Genomic DNA, 25,893 nt, shown 5'->3' on the forward strand with positions numbered 1-25,893 from the left:
TCCAGCGTTGCCGTGGCTCCCTGCCTGCATCCCTGGTCACGGCGATTCCATGGGTTCCCACAATCCTCGGCAGCTTGCTGATTTAGGGTGGGCAACTGACTCTCAGAGACAGGGGAGAGGAGAGAAACAGAGGGGTTAGGGAAAGACAGGGTGAGAGGGGATGAGAAACTGAGAGGGCGGGAGACAAGACAGGGATGACAAAGAGGAGGACAGGAGGAAAGTTAAGTAAAAATAATACAGGGGCATGAGACAAGAGGCGGCAAATGAGTGCGATGTAAACATGAAGCTACACATGAATATATGAGAGAAGTAAAAACATGATTTAATCATGCTTTGCCTTTCTTTGTAATGTCAAAACAACCAATATGATCAATATTTGTTATCCATAAGGCTGATACCACTGTGCAAAAAAAAAGGGTCCAGAAATGTATTAAAATAAACAAAGTCTTTATTGGAATATTTTAATCTGTTGAAAGCAGAGTGAGAGTTTTCCCTTTTTTGAGAAACCAAACCATCTGTGCTGCAGCAGGTTGAATCTCATCATCCAGCCAGCTGACAGCCGCTAACCAGGCCTGCAAACAGAGGGCAGATTACATTCTGAGAAAACTACACATGCACTTACTGTCCTTCGCTTTCTAGTGGTATCTCAAACTGCAGGCTCCTTCAGCAGTTTATAAAGCTTACAGCAATACACTGGTTTGACCTCTGCTTAACAAATTTCATACCACCAGGCTTATTAACATCAGCACCAATATTCACAAAAACTGTGTGGAACTCAGGTGTCCCATCCTGAGAACATGTCAAAGTCAAGTGAGTCTGGTCCATCCGTTGTGTTTGCATGTCATGCTGCCTTCCCAGCAACCACAGGGCTATGAGTCCATTTCCCTGGAAGCTGAGAGTCTTGCGTGTGTATGTGCAGCCCTGGAGTTTGTATGAGTTTGTGCTTCTATGATGAGCAAAGCACTTTGTTTTTCAGTGTGCTGATCTGTTTATCGACTATGTTTTAACTGTGATTCCAGCAAGGAAAGAGCTTGGGCGGAGATTTTAGCATGTCCACACATGTAGACATGCAAACACAAATCAACACACATGCAAGCACACAAACGCACCTCTAAAAAGGGTCCCTGGCATTGTGACATTTCACATTTCATTTAAATCCATGAGGGATTATAACCCTCTGGTTAGGAAGGAAGAGAGAGAGAAAAAACACTCATCCATTAGTTTTAAACATTTAAAGGACTGTCTAAGATAGACTGATGGATAGAGAGAGGGGTATGTGGGTGGGTGGGTGGGTAGTGTTGCTGATGCGTAGTGAGGACTCTGTGGCACAGCACAAGTCTGTCCTAGATTAAACAGCTGCTCTAATCCCCCATTTCTGCCCCCAAATTGGGTTTCCCTCAATCTCGGCCTTGCCATCCTAATGTGAGAAAAAGAGAAGTGGAGCAGTGGCTGAGGCAAAATAATCAGCAGAGGAGAAGAGAAGGGAAAAAAAAGAACGAGATGTAATGATAAAGCAATCAAATGGTGAGTTTAGGGGGAACACGCAGAGCTTGATTGGGGTCAGTCAAGGTTTCCTGAAATCAAGCTCTGTCCCTGGTCAACTGTCAACATTCATTCAATGAAGTACAGCTCAGTCCTTTTCACTCCATCCTTTGTGCAAAGTTGTACAACTAGAACTCTGCATAAACTAGATAACTTTATAACTCGAGACCAGTAATCCTGCATCAGCACTCCCAAGTCCAATTCCAAACCTGTAAGTCCAATTTGGCTGAGTCCATTAACCCATAATATTAAGCTAAACACCACTGCATCAGTCTGTCAGTCTGTGTCCTTCTGGAGCATCACCCTCTAACGATGACAAGAGGTACATTGGCTCAGTCTTCGTCCCCATTTCCTCACACTTCGCCTGGACTCACAGCACACTCTCAATGTGCCAGCTCCATGTAGTTCTTCCTGGATCTTGTCATGGGGTTTGCCTGCGCCTCTGGCGGAGACTGTCTCTCTCTTTGAGTAGGTGAGTAATGGCCGAGCGTATGGCGGGAGCCTGGGGATCCGTGGGGTCCTTCTCTAAGTAGAGACTAAAGTGCTGGGCACTGCAGGTCAGCAGGCTGTCTGGACTGTAGCCCTGATGACCTGAGCGGAGCAGCCTCTCACAGGCCAGTGCCAAGTTCTTGTCCCAGTTTGGAGGGTAGTCTGAGTGGGCCTCCACAATCTCCTTGTACAGCTGTCCAGAAAACACACGCATTAAATGAGACACATTAAAACAGATGTTACCGAAAACAACAAAAAGTAAAGCCACTGAATATGTCATACTTTGCCTTGTGTGGCACTTAAATCTGCACCTTCATGGTAAATGACAGTACTGCTGCATGTTTGTTGAGGTCAGACTCACAGTGTAAGACAGCTCAAAGAGGCGAGCTTTCCCCTCTCCCTGCATCCTTTCTGCCAGGTCAAACAGAAAGAAAGCCGTCTTCATCCTGAAACAAAGCACGCAGGCTCAGGGCTAAGTGCTGGATGGATGAGCCATGCAGATCCACACTCTCAGACGCACCACTCCAATGGAGTGATTTATGTAGATGCCACCACCAAATAGAATGTACATGTAGATGCTCTACCACACAAGACTGGTTTATGGAGATGTTCTAGTGGGCAAGTATGCATTGTGACGCAGCTTTTTATCTGCACACTAAAGAATACAACCTCTCTAAAGAGGCAACCAGTGCATCCTGAAAAAAAGTTTACTGTACCTGGCTTGCCACATCTCCTCATTAGCGACACGCTCCCAGGACGCAGGATGGAAACTGTTCACACATGAAAAAAAAAAATTCTTTATCTAAACAGCTTCAGGCATTCGCTAGTGCACAGTTCCACTAACTATAAATGATTATTTGCGTGAATATATTGTTCCACTCAACTGTGCAGGTTTTGATACACTGAACATCAATGTTTGCTGCATAAACATTAAATGACTGAGCAACAATACCAGCTACCACATTAGACATGGAGTAAAACCACATCTTCCTTTTTTCACTTTGTTGACTGTAAACACTTGACCTCTTCTTCAAAAGAATATTTTAGCAGGGTTCCCGAGCTAATATTTGGCTTGTGGGCATTGGCGGACACGCTTGTCGTGAGGGTGCGGGAAATAATGTCACAGTATTCAGCCGTGGATATCTGAGTGAATGAGGGGCTGCTGGCAACAGCAACAGAATATGGAGCTTTGACTAATTCCACTTTTGACACAGTTATTGACAAAACGCAATAAGAAACTCATTATTTTTCATCTTCAGTCTCATTTCAAATGGCTGAAGGCCTAATGTCTTGCTCTGGTTGAATTCCCAAAGAGCTGGATCACAGCATGGAGAACAGAGGACAACCTCACTGAGGGAAGCGTTGTGGAGTCTGTGGAAGGATAACTGAAGACCACAGAGAGATGAGAGATGCTGTTGGTGATAAAATACATTGTGACATTTGATGGTTTATTATACTCTCTAAATGAATCTTTCCAGTTTGTAAAAATCATGAGTTGCTTAAAATGTGCAAAAGGATTTATGTATTTACATGGCCAGCAGTAGGCCTGCAAAAAATTACATTCTGTTGATTTTAGCCCCTTTAAACGTCACCAACTCACCAGTGGGACACACTGTGGAGCTGAACATCGTTCAAACCCAAAGAGCTATATTTGAAATCTTATTGAAGTTTCCAAACATATCAAATATATCAGAGTGAACTTTGGCGAAATGTGTATAAAATGATGCACATGACATCTAGAAGTTTTCATTGGACAGACAAACATTATATAATCAATGATCAATGAGGAGCTGCAACAAGTTGAGCACATAAGATTCTGTGGAGTAAGAGGACTTTTTTTTTTTTTTACCTGGAAGCTACTTGAAAAGATACAAAGAGGAAAACCATTAGTGGGTTTAAAGATGAACCCGTTCAGAGGCATTATTGTTTTTATCTGTGTTTTCACCTGTTGTGTGGCTCACTCCAGTTGTAGATGTTGCGAGTGCGACGAGCCCATTCTTCAGGGTGAAACTGCCTCTGAGCTGGCACTAAATAGTCACACACACCCAGGGGCCAGCGAGAGAAGCTACGTTCCCAGCTTAGGTCTCCATCAGACAGCCCAATGCAGGCGAAAACATCCCTCCTGCAGAGAAACAGATACAAACAATCAGATAGAGGCTTGCTCACATCCTCAACTATTACCTCCAGGTGACTGTTGATGATGAGACACACAGGAACACCATGAAGACAAACATTTCCTCACATCGCTACATCTTCTAGCTTCCCTCCAGCCAAGTGCCGCTCACCAAAGGCCCCGAGCCCTGAGGGTTAATCCCACAGGTCACTGTTGCCCCACAGAGAGACAGACATGTTGGCCTGGCAAACACTGCCCCCTGGTGGCCTTGGTAATAACAGGTCTCCTGCCAGTTTCTGGGTCTCAGTTCCTCCTAGTGGAGTGAATGTGAGAGCAGGGAGCAGCTATGTCCACCAGAGACTGCTTAACCAAATCAAGTAGATTAGTGGACTTCTGTAGTTCATCAAACTCCTTTTATGGCCTCAACAGTTCTATGGGCTTATCTCCTCCCTGCACTCACCGCTGTGTCGACCATCCCACTGATGGCCGCCTCATTAGATCACCCACTTGTTCATCTGGACCATTGTCACCCTCCCTATTCACTCTCTCCATTTAACATCCTTCTATTTATCTGTTCAGACCATCCCTTTATTCCCTGTCTGCTCCCTCTCTGGTGACTCACTGCGTGTTGTGGGAGAGAAACTGCTCCAGACTGAAGGTGTCTTTCTCCTCAGGGTGGACTGGACCCCACCAGCGGCCGGGAAAGTGGACCCCAGGGTGGTATTGTGCCATCTTGGCCACATACCAAGTGTATGTCATCATCTAGAAAGAAGAAAGGGTACCACCAAGAGTTCTGTTTAAATCTTTGTATTCACTGATAAGCAGTTAAAGAATTAACACAGTTCACAATTCAGGTTTCAATTCAAAAGGATTTACTTTAGAGTTTACTTACTTACTTTAGATACTTAAGAGTCTGAAGTTGGAAGTTGGAATCTTTTATTTTTATTACATTGCTAGCTGCCTTAAAGCCACATATGATTGTGATGTTGCTAAATAAACGTTTAGTCTACATAGTGACTAAGTATCTAAAGCAGAATAATAAATTCACCTTTTCTAATCATACAAACAATTTCCCAGCATAGATCATGAAGAACAAAGACTATAAAATTTCAATACCATATACACAATACAATAATATCAATTCAATTCAATTCAATTTTATTTGGATAGGGCCAAAACATAACATACCTTACAAGGTCAGTTTAAATCTATGTTCTGCTGGTTGGCCACTCATTGTTCCTATTTTTATACCTGTGTTTATAACTTTAATACAACTTAACTGTGTTCAGAGGTAACTTTTCCTAACTTTTGAAATTCAAAGTGTTCTTAATAAGGCCAAATTCTTACATTTGATATGTGTCAAATATAAAAACCTTAATGAGAACTGTCTCGATTTAACATAGACAAGAAAGTGGAGAAATCAAAGCTCTGACCTCCTGGTCGACCAGGCGCACATCGGGCCGTACACCCTGGCAGTAGTATAAGTAGCGCAAGGAGTTTCCAGGCAGATCTCCTCTGGTCAGGATGATCGAGTCTGTTGGGACGGAGGCCAGAAGCTCCCTGCCGAACCGCTCCACCACACTGTTACTGCTCTGATCACACTCCCTAAGATCATCAACACATTTGCAGTCATACTGTATAATATCATCAAAACACAAGTTGTGTTTAGTTACATTTAAAAAGGGGTTGAGTGCATCCCTACCCCTGCTTAGAAATGTGTGTGATGTGTACAGCTATGTGCGTGTGTGTGTGAGTGTTTGTAGGTACGCTTTCAAGGTGCTCTGAGGGTAAGTTGTCAGTGCCCCCGCCCCTTCCCCTCTGCGGAGCGCTCTGGCTGCCTATCTAATCATGGGGAGACAGGTGTGATGGGTCTGACAGCACAGGCCATGCTCTCCCCTTGATCAAAGCCGCTCAGTGATGGCTGTCTGGCACTCCCCAGCACTACGCTGGTGTAATCTGCCTTCTCGGACAGCTAACATCTCAGACTGAGCTCTGTGAGTGGAATCTATGTGCTAACCGTGCCTCTCTTTAGCCCTTACCATGGGGTGAGCAGAGAAAAACCTGACATGCAGAGTTCAGACCTTCGGTATGAAGCACAGAAGAGAAACAAATCGGGTTGACTCAGGGAAAACTTATGCAGGGGGATTTTAGAGAAAACTAGAATGAAAGGGGAGTTTTTATTTCACTTTAACTTCACTACACAGAAGTACTTAAAAGTCACTTTGGACACATTTGGCTCCAGTGTAGTTATGGCAACAGCAAGACTCCAAATAAAAGTGATTCCACAGATAAATGCTCATAGGTTGTACAGAATTGATCTAAAACAGGAGCAGCTTGACATAAAAATACTATTACTCCTTGGTATCACTGATATCCTGCAGAAGTACTATACAATGCAGCTACAATAATAATGGAAGAAAAGCATCACTGAAGGTATCTCGTATTGAATATATGCTAACCTTTATCGGAGGAAAGGACAGATGCAAAAAAATCTGCATCAGAAGACAACACTGAAGATCCAGTTTGGAATTATTTTTCAAATGATTTTGTCTGTATTTTTTTCTCAAGTTCAATGATCTACTGTGATCACAATTATTGTTGTAGAATTAGATTTTATAATTCTCTACAAAGCATTTAACTCAGTGGAACTGTCAGTTGCCATTTTAATCTGATTCATTTGAAACCCAATGTGTTGTTGAGCACAACAATAAAAAAAATATACAATGCTGGTCGAATATGTATGGACAGCATTGTAAGTTTTCAGCGTACCCTACCGTAACTTTGTTACTGTAACTGCAATGCTCACCTGTGATTGGTGTGCACCATATGTGCCAGCAGAGTCATAGTGAGGACCCAGCCTGTGGTCTTCCACACCCCCCCACGGCCCAGCCTCCTCTCCAGCTCAGCGTGAGTCAGGCTCAAGCCGAGGCCTGCCAGCACACACACTGCAGCATCACTCTGGAGCCAGAAACGCTCAACCTGCAGGAAGTGACACACACACACACGCACGCACACACACACACACACACGCACACGCACGCACACACACACACACACACACACCAGTGTTTCCTATGGGTTTTTTTTTTATTTTTCGGACAGTTCCAGGTTCACTCATGGACCCATTCCAGGATCAGCTTAGTATTACTGTTTAAGAGCTCTTGTTTCTGGATATGTACCTTCCACGTCTACCCTGAACACAGACAGACTCAGTTATAGAAAATTGTAACAGCAAACAGTTTGAGTTGAAGTCTCACAGCTCACCACTCCAAGCAGTAGGGGTCTGCTGACATCCAGGTTGGCTCTCCAAGCAAAAAACAGTGAGTAGACCACCAGCATGGCAGTCAACAGCCAGGACACTGAGCGACATGTCCTAGGACAGGAAAGGCCATGAGACCACTAATTATTTGTGTACAAATATTGTTCTAATTTTCATTATCTCTGTACTGTATATCCGGTCTAAAGTATCATTTTGTTTGTTTACTCTGTAAAAATATACTTGTTTTGAATAAGTCCATGAAAATATTAATGCAGGTTTGGAGAGCCTGAGAGCAAACATATATGCCAGCCAGCTAAGAGGTGCATGATTGATTTTCTAATGCAGACTGAGTCATAATGAGCTGGTGCCAAGTGCTGAATCACAAACTCATTACAGTACAGCTGTAAAATTTACTTATACACTAAAAAGAAAACATGTTACCCTTGTGGCAAAAACAAATCATCATCTGATCCTGAAGAACTCTTTCAAGCCAGAGAAAATGACTTCTGCTTTTCCTGCCAACAGACTGATTTGATGGTTGTAACTGGCTGGCCACTGACACACACACTATCCAGCTTCCCATTCTAAGTTTGGTCACATTATGCATATTAGTTAAAAAATAAATCCACATTTGTGACTAATAAAATGTTCCAATCGTTTTTACTTATAAACAGTTTCACTCGACAATTTAATGTTGGTAAATCAGCATTTGCGTGTTTTTCTTTTGGCATCCTATAAAATGACCTTGTTCTTTTTCATCTGTGTGTGTATGTGGCCAAGATTATCAAAGTTCACCCCAGGAGAGGGGGAAACAGGGGGGTGGCCGGTGCCCTACAGAGCCCCAGGGCTTCTCTAGGCTTTATCAGCTCCACCCGACAGACCCCAGCGAAGGCGCCACTGTAATAAATTACTGGATCACACTGCCACTCTGCCACATACAGATACATGCAAGCAGAGATTTACTTGTACACACCAACATGTTTTTGAAAATCCAAAATACACATCAACCCCTCTTGATTTGAATGTGGAGCGTCATGACAGCTTGACAGTTAGGTGCCTCAGTGTTTTTTTGTATTCTTTTTTTCTAAGATCAGTATTTTGCCAGTGGTTTTGTTCCCTTCTTTTACTCCAGGGGATTAGATTTTTGGGTGAAGTGGCTGCTGAGATGTGTGTGACAGAGTTTGGTTTTTTGCATGCCGGCGTCTTGATCCTCCTACCTGTCCCATGTGGAGAGGAGCAGGCCTATTCCTGCCAGTACCAACACAGGAAGGGAAAGGTCTGCAAGGCAGTGGTCCATCTGGGCCCTGCACACACAAACACACACACATATAAACATATATGATGGACACCAAAGGGAAGCTGAATTATCCATCCTGCTACTGAAGTCAAGGACACCAATTATTAAATGCCCTACATCCCCTATCAAAACAAACTCCTTGGACTGTGCGTTCCTCCTTTCAATCGGATTGACAGATACGAATGACTGTGTCATCCACCCCCCGCTGCCCCATCCTCTCCTCACAGCGCCTGTCAGTCACAGAGCGCTTGCTCAGAGCAGAGAGATAGTTTCCTGCCTCTTCCTTAATACCCATCTCTATTTGACAGCTTATTGAGTCTCTATATCTCCCAATGTACACTATGTGTGAATGTGCTCATGAGCGTGTGTTTGTGAGTGTGTGTGTCAGCTTCTCCAGTGGGTTTACGTCTCCAGTGCGATATGCCTGTCATGTTCGCCTCTCTTCCCCATCTTGAAGGTGTGCTTGTCCATCAAGCAGCAGGGGTGATGGGAAGGGGTGGGTGCCTGGCAGAGGGGGGGCTAGTAGTGGGGGGTCTTAAGACGCACACACACCCCCATCCCGTCAGCTGGAGAAAGATACCAGGAGTGGGATGACTGCGGTGGTGTCGGTAGTGGTGGTGGAAGTGGGGAGCAGGGGAGGGAATCGGGTGGAGGAGGTGGTGTTTGGGGGGGGGGGGGGTGCTGGAGTGGAAAAATACAATTTCTCCAGCTCTGTTGCAGTGTCTGTCATCACAGCTTGTCACGCTTAAACACCAGAGCTGAGTGATCATTTCAAACTGCTGGAGAAACAGAACACAGCGATTTGGCCCTCTAAGCAGGTTCAGTTCTGCTTTGATGGGAGAGAGAGAGTGGAATGGGAAGAACAAAAGCTGCTGGGTAGAGGAGAGAGAGAGAGAGAAAACGAGAACGGCTGCAGAAATGACTCTGGGCTCTCAGAAGAGACTGATGTGCCTGTGGTTAAACCTGTGTAAAACACAAGAACCAGCACAAAGTGTGTTTGGGTCCTCCATCTCTAGAACTATGTGTGCCCTCTATGTGCCTCAGATCAAATCCACCCAGTTTTCTCTACTATTTCCACACAACTCTTAGAATCTCCTTTGTAAGTAAAAACAAAACAGCAGAGACGAACAGACAGCAGACTGGACTGTGGCAATATGATTAAGTCACTTTGGGTACTGGGCAATTTTAATCAACAGTTTCAACAATTTTTTTGACATTTTTATAAACTTAATGACTGATCAATTACTTGGTGAGATAAAGTCGTCAATAAATCAATCAGTCATAAAGGTAAATGTTAGTTCTACTCCTAAATGACACAGTCTAAAATGCAATGTTGCACATGCAATGTTGCATGATGCAGACGACAAAGATGTCATGAAAGTTTCAAGAGACGTGACTAATCAGTAAGCACTGTGAATGTACAGAATGAACCTAGTAACAGTAAGCCAGTTGTTGTGTGTTGTGTTTCAAATGTTTAAACAATTTAGTCAAAAGGAGATGTAAAACAAAACAGCCACATAAACTTACTGTAGCATGGTGGTCAAGTTCACTAAGTTCTCGGTCTTTGCCTGGAAACACAAAAAAGGAACCAAGCTAAAAACATCTGGGTGCAAGATAAAAAAGGGGCACATATACAGATTAAGTCTAAAAATAGCAGGGTAAGCAGCACGTACCAGACTGAATGTGCCGTATTCAGCCCTCAGCAGGTGGGTCAGCAGGCCTGACAAAGTGGTCTGATCTCCCCAGCTCCAGCGGGCTGTGTTGAGGTAGGAGGAGATGGGCAGGTAGATGTACGGCAGGAAACCAGCGAGGAAACACACTCCCAGAGACACAAGGCAACGCAAAGACAGCTCCTGTTGAGATCACATGGGACACATGTTCTCAAACTTTATATCTTAGTGACTTAAAAATTCTGACTTATTGTTATTACGTAAAGTAACTGGTTAATCAATATAAAGTATGACAAATGCCTACACTCCAGATGTGATGGTAACAAGACTGAGAAGACTAATGAAAACCGACTCTACATTCAAAATCATCCTTTCTCCTACCACAATGTCTTAAAGACTAATGCTAACATCACAGTATCTCAGTTCGTCGGGGGACCTGCTCTCAAACCTCTCTCAGAAAACCAAGTGGTTCTCCGGCCCCATTTTCGCAAAAGAAAAATAATAATAATGATAACAGTGATGAAGAATAGTAATGAAGAAACTCCTGGAGATTAAAAAAGTTTTTCAGAGATATCCATCTCTGTCAGAAAAAATTCTCCCAGGCTCTTGGATAAACCCTTATACCACTCCAGAAGTTTTCAGAAGTGCTTCTACTTTACTCTGAAAAAACAAATGTATGATCTTTAAATGTCGACTGAACACAGCTGTATATACAAATGAGAAACAAATTTTCTTGTCCGTTTTAAGATTTAAATTGTCTTCTATGTGAGGTTTGATTCATGAAGGCCCAGGACTTACCTTATGAGAGTAGAGTCTGTGAAAGACCCAGGGAATGACGACCAGTATATACAGCACCAAGGTGTGTTGGTTACAGAGCCCCAAGCCACAGCATAGCGCTCCCCAACGTGCAATCTGACAGGGGAAAGCAGTTCAGTACAACACTGAGTTCATTTTCAACATTCAGAGAAAAATGAACATGTTGCACAGGGTTACCTTCCTCCTTTGTGTTGCATTTTCAGCACAGTGAAAGCTGGCGATCAGGAAGAAGAGCAGACCAACGAAAAGGTTGTTGAGGGTGAAGACCTCTGCCACCATGGACCACTGCCAGCTCAGCCTGGACACTGCAAACAGCCCTCCAGCCAGTACTGCTCCAGGGCCAGGACCTGCCAACCTGACAGCGAGGGAGAGTAGGCCGACATTATTATACACAAGTCCTGTGTGTGGGAAATCAAGAGTGTGGTTCGAACCAAGCTGAGGAATCAGGCAGCCCTGAGGAAGGGTCAGGCACTGTCTGCTCAGCTAAAATGCTGTGTTATCTTGGCTTGCTGCAACCATCAAAAATTATATAATGTGTAACTAAAATTAATCTGAAAAACATATTTTGAAACATTCAAATACTACTTCTGGCCTTACGGTTTGCTCTTAGTCAGTTCAAAAGGCCACAGAACTCTTAGCGTTTGTTTTTTTCAATATTTTATTTGGCATAACTTACACTGCACTGATACAAAAAAGGCAAAACAACAAAGTCAGCAGCTCCACACACAATTAAAATAGTGCCGGTGAAAAAAGCCACCACTTCCTTCAGACTAATTTGTGGACCCATTATAATTTCTCTACGACCCAAGTTTGCCTCTCAGACAAGACCTTGAAAAACACTCTCAGTGAATTGGGGTAATTCACATATCATCAGAAGTCCCTCCCCAGCAGCCAGTTGATCTCGAGCAGACTGGCACAGAAACCACCGTGGTAGAGATAGCACTTTATCCTCAGCTTCTTAAATATAATGTGTGCACAAAAGTTTTCCCCTTCCTCCTCTCCTGTACTGTCTCCATCTCCTTTGCGGTAATTGAAGCAAACTTGGGATAATCTGTCATACGCTAAGACCCACCACTTACTAAAATGAGAGACAGAGGGGGAGAGACAGAGAGAGAGGGGCGACAAATGATGGCGAGAAGGGAAAGAAAAGAAAAATAGTGCAGAGAAGTGTGCGTTAAAGGGGTGAGACAGTGTGCGGGATGAAGGATGAAATATAGAAAAGGGAAGAAAAAAGTTCAAGAAGAGAGAGGGGAAAAAAGAGAAAAGAAAAAAAAAAGCAGCCCAGTCCCCGGCATGCTGGCTCTGAAATATGAGCAGGCTCGACAATTAGGGAAGTCAGGCAGTATGGCCCTTTCCGCCATTGTGTGGAGTGGCTTAGAGTCCTCATCAGCCTATCAGCTAACTGACAGGCAGAGAGCTGCTCTATTCAGCACCGCAGATACAAGCTGCAGGCCAAACGGCTGCCAGGTCCCTTATGACCCCACAATCCCTTGCCGGTGACAGCTTCAAGCTCCATAGCAAATTAGGCGCTCTCACATTACAATCGCAGAAGACAGATTCCATTAACGGTATCTGAAATTGAGTAGAGAGCAGGCCCGTTATCAGACCTGACTCATAAGCACCGCCATTAATCACAAGGCATGATACCATTTATACATTTCCAGCTCTCTGCCTGCCGCTGTGATAGTCAGCCACAAAAGGCCTGATGAGACTTAGGCTAGGGGAACAATGGAGCTTTCTGAGGAAAGCGCGGTAAATCAGGAAAAAAAGGAGAGGGAGAGCGAGAGAAGGGTAGGAAAAAAAAAAACTCTTGCTTGCTGACTACTTCCCCCTTTTTTTCTAGGGTTTTCTCTCTCCGACTCTCCACTATTTTTCCTCTGTGTTCAGTGTAAGGCAAGCTTGGTGGATGAGTATGTACATGTGTGTGTGCACTTAAAGGGGGTGGGGGGGGCGAACTGTGTTGATGGGGCGTCTAGGAGTGGGTCTTAATAAGAGATAGCAGCGCCTTTCTCACTGCACCGCTCCAGGAATTAGTTGTAACTTGAAGGAAGGATGAAGAAGGGTGCGGAGTGGGGAGTGGGGAGTGGGGTGGGGTGGGGGGGGGACTTTTGTTGAGGTGCAGAGACCCTCCGCACCCATAATTTTACCTCCCTGCATGACAATTAACCCGTAGCTCATACACCTAGCAGGGGGGCTGGTTTGGGGGTAGTACAGGGTTCAGAGCAGTCGTGGGGGTCCACAGTTGGGTTATTACACCACGTCTGTTCCTGCCTCTTAAAGCCACGTCTGATAGCCAGGCAGTGCTCGTCACATATTCAGACACACACACACGCACACACACACACGCACACATACTCACACACACATTCCTGTTCTTCGACTCCTTTATTCTCCCTGAGTGCCTGACAAATCTCTCTGTTAGAGCTTGTCAGTCCGTAAGAGCCCAGTGATGTGTGTACAGTGCGGGCTGTAAATGACCTGTCTGTCTGCGTGGGACCACCTGGGTCCCAGTCAGCCTCTCAGCCTTCTCCAGGCTGGCTGCTCCCAGGGCGCGCAGATAAAGCAGGACACATTCTGACACCAGTGTGGCTGTGTTCCCTGTTATCACAACTCAATGCGGTGCAGGATGCCGCTGTGCTGAAATGTTGTGGCTCAATGACAATGGTCTGGTTGAGACATGGCAGGAGAATAATACGGCTGACAACGACACTATTCTACCCCGAACTGATCCAGCCTGCCAAAATGTCTACGTCATCACTTGGGTAATTAACTGAATGACAAATATTAAGCACTAAGTCTGGAATAAGGCAAAAACTTTGAAGTATTTTAAGTGGTTAAAATAAAATAAAAAATCACTAATAAATAATTTTTAGCTAAAAACTATAAACACAGAATAAAAATGATTTCACAGTAAACATGAGAAAATCTTCAATAAAGAACAATTCTGAGCTCAGGTTCAAAGGGAGAGATCAAAGGTAAATGAAAAAATAATAAATGACAAAGATACAACAGGCTGTGGGGAGCAATGTCCCCTTCAAGGACACAACAAAAGCTGTGTATAATCACTTTGAAGTGTCAAAATGGGACCTGCCTCATTTACCCCCTCAGTTCTACAGTATGGGCCAGAGACGTGCCAGCACCAGTCGTCTGTGCTAAATAACAGCACACAAAAAGCCTACACCAGCACTCTGCACTGAATGAGGCTCCACAATGGAGCTGGCCAAGGGAGCCACTGTCACACACCACCCCGGGGAACAGACAATACCACAGCTGTGCCATCGCGGATCAGCGCTGCTCTGTTCTCTAACCGAGTGGTGGTTTGGGGAAGCAGCGCTGGAAAAGAATCACACATTCCTGAAGAGGGTAGAGAGCCCGAGAGAGGAGGTGGCCTGCTCGGGCTGAGGCTTAGGTTTCCAGCTGGCCCTCACTGACACCCCAGGGCTCTCCTCTGGCCAGGACACCAGGCAGGGTACTTAGTAGCTATTATACAGTGGTAAGTGTCTGATGCATTGCTTTGAAATTTCAAAGCCAAGTAGAAACTGATATACAAATTAAAGCTTTTTAAATGATAACGTAAGTGTATTTGTCAAGAAATCAAATACCCTTCTAAAGTTCTATAGTGTTTTAAAACCAGTCAGTTGAGCAACAGTTTTCAGTATTATCGTCTACTGTCTGTCGGTGTCATGACAATATGATCATATCTTGTTGTTTTACGAAATTGTGCTGTTTTAAAGGGGTACATCAACAATTTTACACATCAGGTTCATTTTGTTTTTGATACTATTCAGCCTGAAAGCTTATAACTGACAAACTGACCCTCGTGACATCATCACCTTTGAGTTGGGTTTGGAAACTACACATTTTTTGCAGAAACCCTGTGTTACAAACTGGGGAACAACAAATTTGGAAAGACATGGACATTTACCAGACACGGAGTGTTTAACGAAAGACACTACTGAGTTGTATCGTGGTAAATGTAGGATCCAGTGTTTTGAGAGCTTGACCTATACTTCAGACTAAAAGTTAGAATATCTTGACCTCTGCTGATCTGATTTTGTCAATTGTCAATTGTCTATTCTTAATTTATTACTCGTCCCCCAACTTTTTGGAAATGCAATATTAAATTACCAGAGTGCCTCTTTAAATTGATCATTTTAAGCAAATTGCAATTAAAGATCAACAAAATTATATTATTAAGGATTTTATTTGATGTTTGTGAGGAGCATAAACATGGAACATCATTTGTTTGCATTGGTAAATGTTCCATGTAATTTAGCAGAAATAGTGATACATAATAGTAAAAAAATCTTACTAATATAATGATATTGATCTCAGCCATATTATCCAGCCATGTTTTGGATATATTATTGATATCATTATATACATCATATTCTATATATTTGCTCAGCTGTTCTATCTGACTGAAATACCCAGTGACAGTTTACTTGTTTGGTTGTTTCTCACCAAATTTATAAAAATTATTTGTTGTGAAATTACCTTCCAACAGAACAAACGGTCATCACAAGATTCATATCACATTACCAATACTGAAGTCAGAAAAATCTAAAATATTTTCTAATTTTTGCACTATTGCCCAGCCCTAATCCTTTTTTCTATGTCACTATAAAAAACTGTATATTTGAATATTGGTTGTCACAGCCTAATTTCCAGCCAATCACCAAACCAGGCACTTCTCTCTCTCTCCGGTGTGTGTTGAGGAGGCTGACTGCTTACACAGAGGGTAAATCAGGGACCCAGCTCTGCCGCTTAGACACCCCTCCTCCAGGAGAGTGCTCCAGTGCTCCAAGTGCGTGTAAAATTAATCACCACAATTCTGCTCAAACAATGCAGCCACTGACATGACAATTTCTCCCAGAATGCCATCTTAATCTCCACCCAACACACAAAAATTACAGGAAGAGGGAAAAAAACAATTTAGAAAAATCCTGTGTTTATGCAATTCACTGAATGCCATTTTTATTGCTCCTTTTTCCAACAAAGTCATTAGGCACACACCACTGATATATAAATGTTGCTGTATAGATTCCATTAACTAATTCTGGGTGAATTGTAATTGCCGAGTCTGATCCGTCTCCGTGCCTGGTGCCTTATTAAGACTGCCTGTGGTGGGTGAGGAATGTAATATTGACGTCCGAGGCAGACACAATCTCGGGCCCACGGGCGAAAGGAATATTAAACTGGTACTGTATTCTGCTGTCTATCTAGCCCTCCTCCCTCCTCCTCTCTATCCCTATCCCGTAGCCAGTAATGAGGAAATAACATCTTCATTAGACATCTGTTTAACTGTATTAGAGGATGAGTCCTGGGGGAACCATTGGTCATGCTGAGGATGGGGGAGTAAAGGAGGTCTGTTGGACTACAATATGAAGGATGAGATATTGCAAAAGTGGAACAAAAGGTCCAGAGATTGGGGCCTTTTTAAACAGGCAAACCTAAAATTGTCCTCTGTACTTTCAGAAGAAAACAGGAATGGGTGTATTCTCTATTGCCACTTGGAATGAAGATTTTATCTGAGCATAGCAGATGTGAGAGGGAGGGGCAGGCTTGCCACCTACAGGAAGAGGTGAAAACGTTATCCAAAAAAACAACTCTACTCAGCTGTTTCCAAGATATCACAACTTCCACTCAAGATTTCTAGAAAAAAAACACAACACAAATGGTTGCAAAAAACACAATACCCCTACACATTGCTCTTGACATGACCCCAACAAGATGCATGCAACTCCACCCCTGTGGAAAAACAACCCACCTGAGCAAGGAGGGAAGGCGCCATCAGGACCATATGGTGGAGGTCCTTATAAGGAGATGGGGACGCAGCACAAGGCAGGGGATGGCACCACGCCTACCCTCCGGTCCACTGAGGTATCAGCTGTGCCACATGGGCCAGCTCTTGGTGGAAGAGCCTCTCGCAGGTGTGCATTTTCTTTCGGGGGCCGCCAAGGAGAGGAGAGGCCAGACATGTTTGGTGTGATTCAACGGTGCTGTTATGTAATCATGTGATCAAACAAAAAGTGCTGATGACTGAGTGTTGCGAGGTTGTTTTTCTGCTCTGACGGCTGTCAGCACACCAACGTGTCTGCTCCTGGTTTCTCAGGATAAGCCCAGGAATGGAGAGAGATTCCTCTCAGGTAGCAGAGATTCAGAGCAGCTTTAGCAGATAAACTGAGACGAGAGAGCGCAGAATACCAAGCTGTCTGGATTATCCCACTATGAAGGGTGCATTCCTCTAGAGACTCATGGCTGAGGCCTTTAGCATTCCACGGGCCAAATATTTATTTCTGTGAACCTCCAAGTGCAATCGATAGTAATTATCATTACGTCCACCATCCTCAAAGGCTTGTCAGGCCATGGTGTGAAAACATAACAAGACATGCAATTTGGCCATCAAACCATATGATCAAGCCAAGAGAACTGTAATTGACAAATCAAAGGGAGGCTAAGTGCTACATTTAAACTTACGCAAGAGAGAGAAGTGGCTTCCAAGCCTATCAACTTACATTCCCCCACATTAAACACGGCAATCTGGCCGACTAATTTAAATTGATACATCAAAGGCTTGCCATGTTGGGTATATTCCAGATGAATTTCAAGGTCTACAATTTACTATTTGAGAGAAACTGCCTTCAAGTACCCGTATTAACTTCACTACATTTTGCCATCTGAAAATAATCACACAAAGCGATGATTTGTTTGGGGGGAAAAAAGTCTACTTCTCAGCTGATACAAACCCAAAAATAAGAAGTAGTGAAAAAGTTTATGAGGGCCTCAAAGGGACAAAAACAACAAAAGACATTTCAGAACTTAATTTTGTGGGGAAACTGGTGTCACTACAAGGACAGAGCAGGTATGAACGGGTGTCGACTGGTCAGTTTTGGCATTTCATCTGAGGGAAAGGCCTGGCCAGAGAGTCCCCGCAGGGCTGTGGCCTGACATCTATGCCAATCTTCTCGGTATGGTCAAAGCACCCAATGCCCTCCATGCCAGAAGCGAGAGGGAGGTCTTGACCATCCGGAACCCCCATCCCCCACCTCCCCACCCCCTCATATTCTGCCCTCTCCAGTAACCCCTCACCAGGCAGAGTCTGCCAGCTGATCCACAGCCACAAGCTCATCCCAAACTAGGCCCTGAACAGATAACGACTAAAACCTTTTATGCTTATTTTTCAAATTGAAAGCGTAGATTATATGTTCATACTTAAGAGCTTATATGGTGTGACTGTGGTCTGGCTGAAGTCCTCACTACCCATCAACCCTTGTTGGGGGATGGGTGGGGTTGGAGGTCCTCATAATGACTTTTTACTTGAACATTATCCAAAATTGGATCTAAATCCCCAGAGATTACAAAAAGGGCTACAGTTAACATGCACACCAGGAGCCAAATATCACCCAGACTGCATGGATATTTTCTGGCCTCAAAATAACTGCGTGTAAATGTCTGGCCAAGAGCTGATTCCAATCCCCCAATTCACTGGTAACTCATCAAATGCATTAAGACTAGGGGGGCGTTAGGGATCCACAGCAAGAAAACCCCAAAGAGGCACAGTGCTCTTTTTCTCCTCTCTCATTCTTTTCCTCTCACCTGTCCTGGGTAGAGTTGGAGAGGCTGGCAGATTTTGATTCACCTCTGAGGAACAGTAAGGCAGGACAGCGTCTACGACTGATGCAGTCTGGGCTTAAGGCCAGTCCCCTGGGGAGCACTTCCTTCGCAGCTCCTGCCCTACTCCAGCAGGGCTGACCCTGTACCCTGACCTACTACAGACCACCTGCCACCTAGCATACATTGGCCAGGCACACAGGAAGTAGGCCCAGTACTGAGCACCTGGGAACACACAACTTCATTTTCACCTGCTTTACCCCCTCTATCACTAGGTGCATACAGCCTGCCATGGTGTACAGCAGGTAGAAATTACATCATATTCAACAATTCCTATTCTGGAAGAGTAAATTAGAAGCATATGACATGCTTGGAAATGCCCCAGTATGCATAAACACTGACAAAAAGGAAAAATGTTGACACTAAGCTGCCATCAACAATGCAATGTGGAAAATCACTAAGATCAGCAAAAGGGTGATGTAAGGTAGTCCAGCCAACCATGCGAGATAAACACACATACAAAGAGGGAAAGGGTAAAATACTCCTTACATGATGGGGTCAGCAGCAGGCGAAACTGCAGGGTGGTAGATGGCAATGCAGAGACCGTAAACTGTGCTCACGACTGAGTGAGGAGAGAGGTGGTAAAAGAGAGGGGAGAGGGAGGAGCAGAGTTAGTGATCCTGTTCCTCTAAGACCCAGGAGGCAAGAAGGGGGAGATTAGAAATCGTGCCATGTCAGGATTGGGAGCATGCTGGGCAGTGGGGGAGCAGGAGAACGGGACGTCGGGGTGGGTGCTGGAGGGTACGATAATTGTGATATACATACACACACACGCACGCTCACAACGGGTGGCTGATGGGTAAACAGGCAGGGCAGGGTGGTGGGAGAGAGGAGGGCGGCTGGGCCCTGCTCCTGAATACTGAACAGAGGATCAGGGATGCTACTGCCAGTCCGTCAGGACCCAAAAATAAAAATACCACTCTCTGTTCCAGACAGCATCAAGACGCAAAAAGTCAGAAGGGGAATGTTTAAAGGCCCCCTCCTCTCATAAATTCCTACTGTTACTTCACTTGGATATTTGACATTTACTCTACTGACTGATTTGTGTTAGTCACTACAAGGCTCTTCTGCTGGGGGGGGGGGGGGGGGGGGGGGGGGGGGGGGGGGGGGGGGGGGGGGGGCTTCTTTGTGCTTCTCTGAAAACTGAGTTTGAGACAGGCAAATACAAGCATGATTTTGTAACAATAAACCTGTAGAAGACAATCATCAAAGAACTAATCCACAAAAATGCTCTTTGGGGATTAGTTTTACTCCTTATACATTCACTAAAATTAAAGCACAGCAGGAAAGAAGAACACAAGCACATCAATATATTTTCACGTGCCTACCTGCAGACAGTTATGCAGAGGGCGCCACAAGCTGCAGCCCCCAACAGGCTACTCATCAGGTTGACGCTGTGGGCTAGAGACTGTGATGGCAGGAGACACATAGCCAGGCGAGCTAGTAGGGTGAAGAGAGGGTATCCTGGAGGATGAGCCACCTAAACACACAATGTCAAAGTCAGCGACTCAAATCCAGACAGACAAGGAAAGATCAATTCAAAGCTTCAAGAGAACAGCACATAAAGCAGGTAATGTTTGATCAAAGTTGTGCTTGAGTGGGCAGCAGGTCGAGACAGTGGAAGCGAACATGTATTTTGTTTTGCAAAGATACGGGAAAACTGGAAAGAACTAGAGACAGGAGAATACAAAGGTAGAAAAAAAATAATATAAGAGGTGACCACCGAGCAAGATTAAAGCAGATGATGATAAAGAGCAGCAAAATGTGTTTTTATCAGTGGCCCTTCTGGTTGTTCTTCTGCCCCCTGTAGATGCTAGTAGTTGGCATGCTGTAGAGCCACAGTAACAGAGAAGAGTGAGGCACATCCCGCCTGGCCTGACCGCAAAGTGACTCTGCTATGATACGCCCTCCCTCTTCTCACTTCTTTTCCTCTGGCCTCTTCCCAAGGACAGTGCAGCTCCCTAGAGCTGTGATAGAGCACGTGGTGCTCGCCACCCCCAGCCCCCAAACCACCTCCAAGCCGCAGTCATTCTCGCCTGGGGGATCTCGGCAATCACAGCAATTAGCCGCTAAGTCTCCTCCACCCAGATAAGGGCTCAGTCATTAAACACAGACTCATTCCCTGGCACTGATAACACAAGCCATGCGGGCAGGGAGAAGGGGCAGCTCTTCAAATGAAAACAGAGCTTAAAGGTGAGAGTGTGACTACCTCACTGGTCACCTCAAACACAGCAAAAGATCTTTGGTTACAGAACCAATAACTTCGCCCAAATCTGAGAGAGGGGTTGAGGATGGATGGTGTAGGTCAGGAGAAGTCGAGAAGCAAAGGAGAAGTGAAGGAGAGAACAAGAGAAAGAAAAAGGATCGCAGCTCAGCAGTTGGTGACAGTTTGGTGAGCTAAGTGGTATTGACAGACAGGTAGGTAACTCTACCATAGGCACATGAGCATGTTGAGGAAGGACTGTGTGGCCAACAGGAGTGGACAGATAGGACAGCTGAGGGACAAACGCCACAGGGGGCAAGGGGAAGCAGAGCTCTAGAGCTCTGGGGATCAGAAGGGGGGGCCAGCAGCCTGGGGCCCTGGGATGGCCTGCAAGGCCCTGGGGAGGCCTGAAAGGCAGACAGGCAGGCCACACGGACTGCAGCACTAACAGCAGGATTACTGGCACAGTGACACCGACACAGCCTCCCTAAAAGGATCACAGCGGCGTAATAAACTTTATTAAATAATAAAACTTATTATAACTGTTAACCCGATTTAGTTCATTCTTCGCGGCTTACACACACACACAAAAAAGAGGGGTGGATATAATAAGCCTTATACCGTACATAAGGCAAAGCCTACAAAAGCCATCGCCTTACCATTGACTTTAATTGGATTTGAAAAACGGGTTGCAAATTATAGCATTCTCTATTTGCAACTTAGTAAAATAAGTGTATAGAAAAGAAGGGGGAAAAACCTGTGGACTGAAAGTAAATTAATCTGCTTTCTGCCCATGCTTAATTAAACTTCCTTAATGCTTATAAAAGTTAATGAGTGAATTGATTAAACAATACAGCTAATACTTACCCCCAGCTCACAAGCAGTGGTGATCAGCTCTCCTGTGGAAGAGAATAGGGGAGGAAATTAATGTAAACCCAATAATTATTATTAAGAGACAAGTCTGCTCCCAAAGTTTTCCTAAATCAAATACTTGCACTGGGGTTTTGCATTAATTTGCTAGGATCAAAACCTGCAAATCTTCCCAGTGTGACATTTCCTAAGCGGCACGCTCATTCTCTTCATCTCTCGCTTCTCCCCTGATGCCTCCCTCCCCTTCTCCAGCACATACACACAGATATAAACACACACACACACACACACACACACAAACCATTAGACTCCCTCTCCAATGCTCTGTCACACAAAGACACACATATGCTGATCTGAGAATAATGCTTCCAGTCCCATCCTCCCCATGCATCAGGGTCCTCTCCCTTTCCTTTTTCTTCTGCCGTTCTACGTGCCTCTCGCCTGCTCCCACACTCCCAGTGTCTCCATGTCTCGTTCAGTCCGTTGGGCACAAACAGAAAGGCAACGTTGGTGACAGTCACAGAATGAGGTAAGCTGTAAAAATAAGAGCCGGTTGCACAATTTTTTGACAAGCTCTGTGTGAGGCGCAGCACAAAGTGAAAAGAAAACCCCTAAAAGCTGTTTCAGGAAGCTTTAATGTATCTGGGCACAAACCCATTTGTGCCAGAATATACCCAGAGCGTTTCAAATTATACTGATTTCTCACCCAATGTTTGCATCTCCCACTCATGAAAATTGAAATTTGGTTCAGATTAAATGACATTGATAAATGTTTGGGTTCAAGACAGCTCCCTCTACTGGTACTAGGTGAGTAGTCATCTCCTCCATCCAGTACAACCAAGGAGACTGTGGCCTTGTTTCCTGCATTAACATTGACAGAATAACCAGTCAGTTACTTCACCAGCATACAAGCTTTCCTAGTAGAATTCCTAGTAAATGAATATGATGTATATTCTAGGAAACAAATTACATCAAAAAGGTAAAAGTTTTTTTTTATTAATTTAAAAAAGAAAGGTTAAAATGAATTGATCTGTACTGTTACACATCACACTCATTCACAGCCAATCAAACAATATTTAACACAAGCAACAGAATAAAGTTGGTTATTTTAAATCTAAGCAACTGTAAGTGTTCTTCCACATTAAAAACAAGCAAATAAAAACTTACATTTGAAGAGCAAGAACATGGGCCACGATACCGTACCAACTGTTATAGAACACAGCATCTGAATTTCAGGTGGCATTGGCTGCTTCACGTGTTTTGCAACCTTGCCGATACAGTGAATTATAATGCCTAAATTTCTGCCACATGAGGAGCCCTAACTCTTATCAGTCTAATGGACCATGAAGTCAGAACTCCTCCACCTGCTCAGCTTAAATGTTTTCACAGCTCCATTTCACCTGGCATGAGCCGCCAGCTACCTGCCATCATTTTACATCACACTTTCTCATCCTTCATCAGTTTCTCAATTTCACTCATTTTCCCTCAGTAGTGGCACACTTTTACACCATTCAACACAGAAACTCAAACTAATACTGAGCCAAAACATCCATCTCAGTGCCACAGAGACGGGAGTTCTGCAGCCCCAATACTAAAAATGGAAAATATTGACTCAACGGGGTAGCAGCACGGGTGCCAAGAGTCTTTGTGATAGTGGAGCATGGGCACCCACACCAGTCTTCCCATAATCCCCATCATTTCCACACTCCACATTCCTAGACAACAGCGTACCCGCGGGGCTGCGCTCATGCCTCTCCAGGGCACATCACACCTAAAGAGATTAGGACACAGAGACGGAGACCTGGAGAATTCAGAAGGGTGTTCAGCTGGCACTATCAGAGCGGGCATCCTGCACCGTCCCTAAACACTGTGGAGAAGGGGCTGGCCATTTTTTCAAAGGCCCCGTTCGCTAGACAGCAGCACAACCAGCAGGGCTACTCAGCGCTCCAATTGCCTGCTCTCTCCTCGTCTCTGCTCGCCCGTATCTGGCCGAGCTTTTCATATGCTTTCATTCTGCAAAATGTGCATTCCCCTTCGCAGCAGCTTGTATGCCACAGCAGTGCAAACCTAACAAGCAGAGCCTTCATGCCCTCAAGTCCACATTTACAAGTTTGTAACCTTGCTATCACTTCTAAACACTGTTTGTAATTGAGCAAGCCATTCCTTCATAAACTGCATTACAAGACTGTTGGAAAACACATTGGCCTACCACATAGGAAAGTACTGAGCGAACACACATTTGGGTCCACCATGAAGCCTTGTTACAGAGGATTGCAAATTAAATGTATGCATACACACATCATTTTGAATTCAAACAAACAAGCCAAATTATTTTGTTGGTGAAGGGCTGTCAGCGATGCTTTGTCATTACATATGGTGTCTGTATTTCCAACCATAGCAATGCAGTCAGTAAAAGAAATAATTTATTTTCTCCTTGCGGCTTCCGAAAAAAAAAAAAAAAAAAAAAAAGCAAAAGGAACATTCTTGGAGATCAGTAATAGGGTAAACTTTCTCATCACTTTATGAACAACAAAGGTTTTGTGATAATCATCATACCACAATCTCTACACTGATATATCAAATATACAATTATGTCTTTATTTTTATTTAATAATTAAATAAAGCCTATGTTAATCCATTAGGTGAAATCCCCTCTCACATACTCTCTAGTGCCACAAGTAACACTGAATTCTTTCTAAAACATAGAAATTAAATCTACTGCACTGCAGAAAACATTTAAAGACACTATGTCTGTCTAATAAAGACAGTGAACATGGAGGGAAAAACAATAAAACTATTAAGAACAGATGTGAAAATCTGACACATTTTAGTTCTGTTTGTTCAAGATACTACAAAGGATCATATCAATTTCCTTACCAGGTGTGTTCTATTACAAGGCATTATCTGAAATTTATTTAATGTAAAAGCCAAATGCACAGTCATAATAATCTGCCTTCAACCTTCAATCCTCAGCATAGAGCAGACCCTGAAAAACAGGTGTTTGAGCTATTGATGGCCTTTCATTGACTTGCAAACTCTGGGATTAGTGAGTAAATTTAAAAATCCTACTAAATGAATTTTTGAAGTCTCACCAAAGAAGCTAACGTAGTAAATTTCTGTAGTAATCCAGAATTTGTATGTTTGTGGGTTTCAGTACATCGTATTTGCAGAAGTTGGGGTTGATGTACCTGTGCCTGCAGCACCACGGACAGCACCAGTGACGCGGCATCAACAAGGCGCCACGTGATTGGCTGCCCGGCAACACAACAAAGCCACATGACCAAAGAAGCATTTAGCTAGCGACCTAGCACTAACCTGAGTCTCCACCGGGGACCGTCCTCTGCACACAGGGCACATACAGAGCGGTGACACAAGCGACCGTGGCACCAGTCAGCACCCAACTCGTCCTTTTCTTCGTGGACATTTTTATTTCTGGATAAACACAGACAGTTTTCAAACAACAGTTAGCTAATGTCGACTAACTAGCAAGCTAACGTCACCAGCATCCGTACATTTCAGGCTGTAGCGTGTAGAGTAACAAGCAGCATACCTGAAAATCGATGTCAGACTACGGCTGAAGGGAAGTTAATGTGACACCAAATAAAGACTTAAGTTTGCGGTTTCGTTATGCTGGTTCGAGAGTTAGCTAAATTGCTACGTTTCTCTTCCCGGGAAAGTAGCAACACTTGATTCTCGCCGACGAGCTAAACTCGCGATACTACCGGACGCGCCATTCTTCAAAGTTAGACTGCAGTGGTTGTGATTCATTTATTTGTCCAATTGTCACTGGATAATACAACAATTTACCCGAGATACAGCAGTGGAGGACGACTTGTTTTTCCTCGGACGTGTTTACTGTGAAAACGTACTTACTTCCTTGTTCAGTCCCTGTGACTCAGGAGTGAAGAGCTGAGATTTCTCTCAGCACCTCTGTTCACATGACGGACTGGAGGGAGGATC

At 44.2% G+C, this 25,893-nt stretch overlaps 1 protein-coding gene across 6 annotated transcripts; it reads right to left on the minus strand.

Annotated features, from left to right (window-relative positions):
- Nucleotides 1-430: 430 nt before the first annotated feature.
- Nucleotides 431-25,893, minus strand: tmem260 (transmembrane protein 260). Of its 6 annotated transcripts, XM_071497928.1 has the most exons (18): nucleotides 25,484-25,622; nucleotides 25,249-25,365; nucleotides 21,931-21,962; nucleotides 20,189-20,340; nucleotides 11,364-11,541; nucleotides 11,169-11,282; nucleotides 10,374-10,553; nucleotides 10,228-10,268; nucleotides 8,621-8,707; nucleotides 7,409-7,517; nucleotides 6,951-7,123; nucleotides 5,578-5,749; nucleotides 4,767-4,906; nucleotides 3,977-4,153; nucleotides 2,748-2,801; nucleotides 2,393-2,477; nucleotides 1,917-2,224; nucleotides 431-572 (listed from the first exon to the last, which is right to left on the minus strand). In XM_071497928.1, the coding sequence occupies exons 2-17, from the start codon at nucleotides 25,355-25,357 to the stop codon at nucleotides 1,964-1,966; spliced, it is 2,064 nt and encodes a 687-aa protein (XP_071354029.1). In that variant the 5' UTR covers nucleotides 25,358-25,365; nucleotides 25,484-25,622; the 3' UTR covers nucleotides 431-572; nucleotides 1,917-1,963. The 6 variants fall into 6 exon arrangements, with proteins under 6 accessions (XP_071354029.1, XP_071354028.1, XP_071354027.1 ...); XM_071497927.1 differs by lacking the exon at nucleotides 25,484-25,622 and adding an exon at nucleotides 25,807-25,893 and having other exon boundaries at nucleotides 431-2,224; XM_071497926.1 differs by having other exon boundaries at nucleotides 431-2,224.

This window comes from Trachinotus anak, unplaced genomic scaffold, assembly GCF_046630095.1.
Source record: "Trachinotus anak isolate AG129_WGS33_773 ecotype Australia unplaced genomic scaffold, CSIRO_AGI_Tana_v1 ptg000015l, whole genome shotgun sequence".
Taxonomy (NCBI): Eukaryota; Metazoa; Chordata; class Actinopteri; order Carangiformes; family Carangidae; genus Trachinotus; species Trachinotus anak.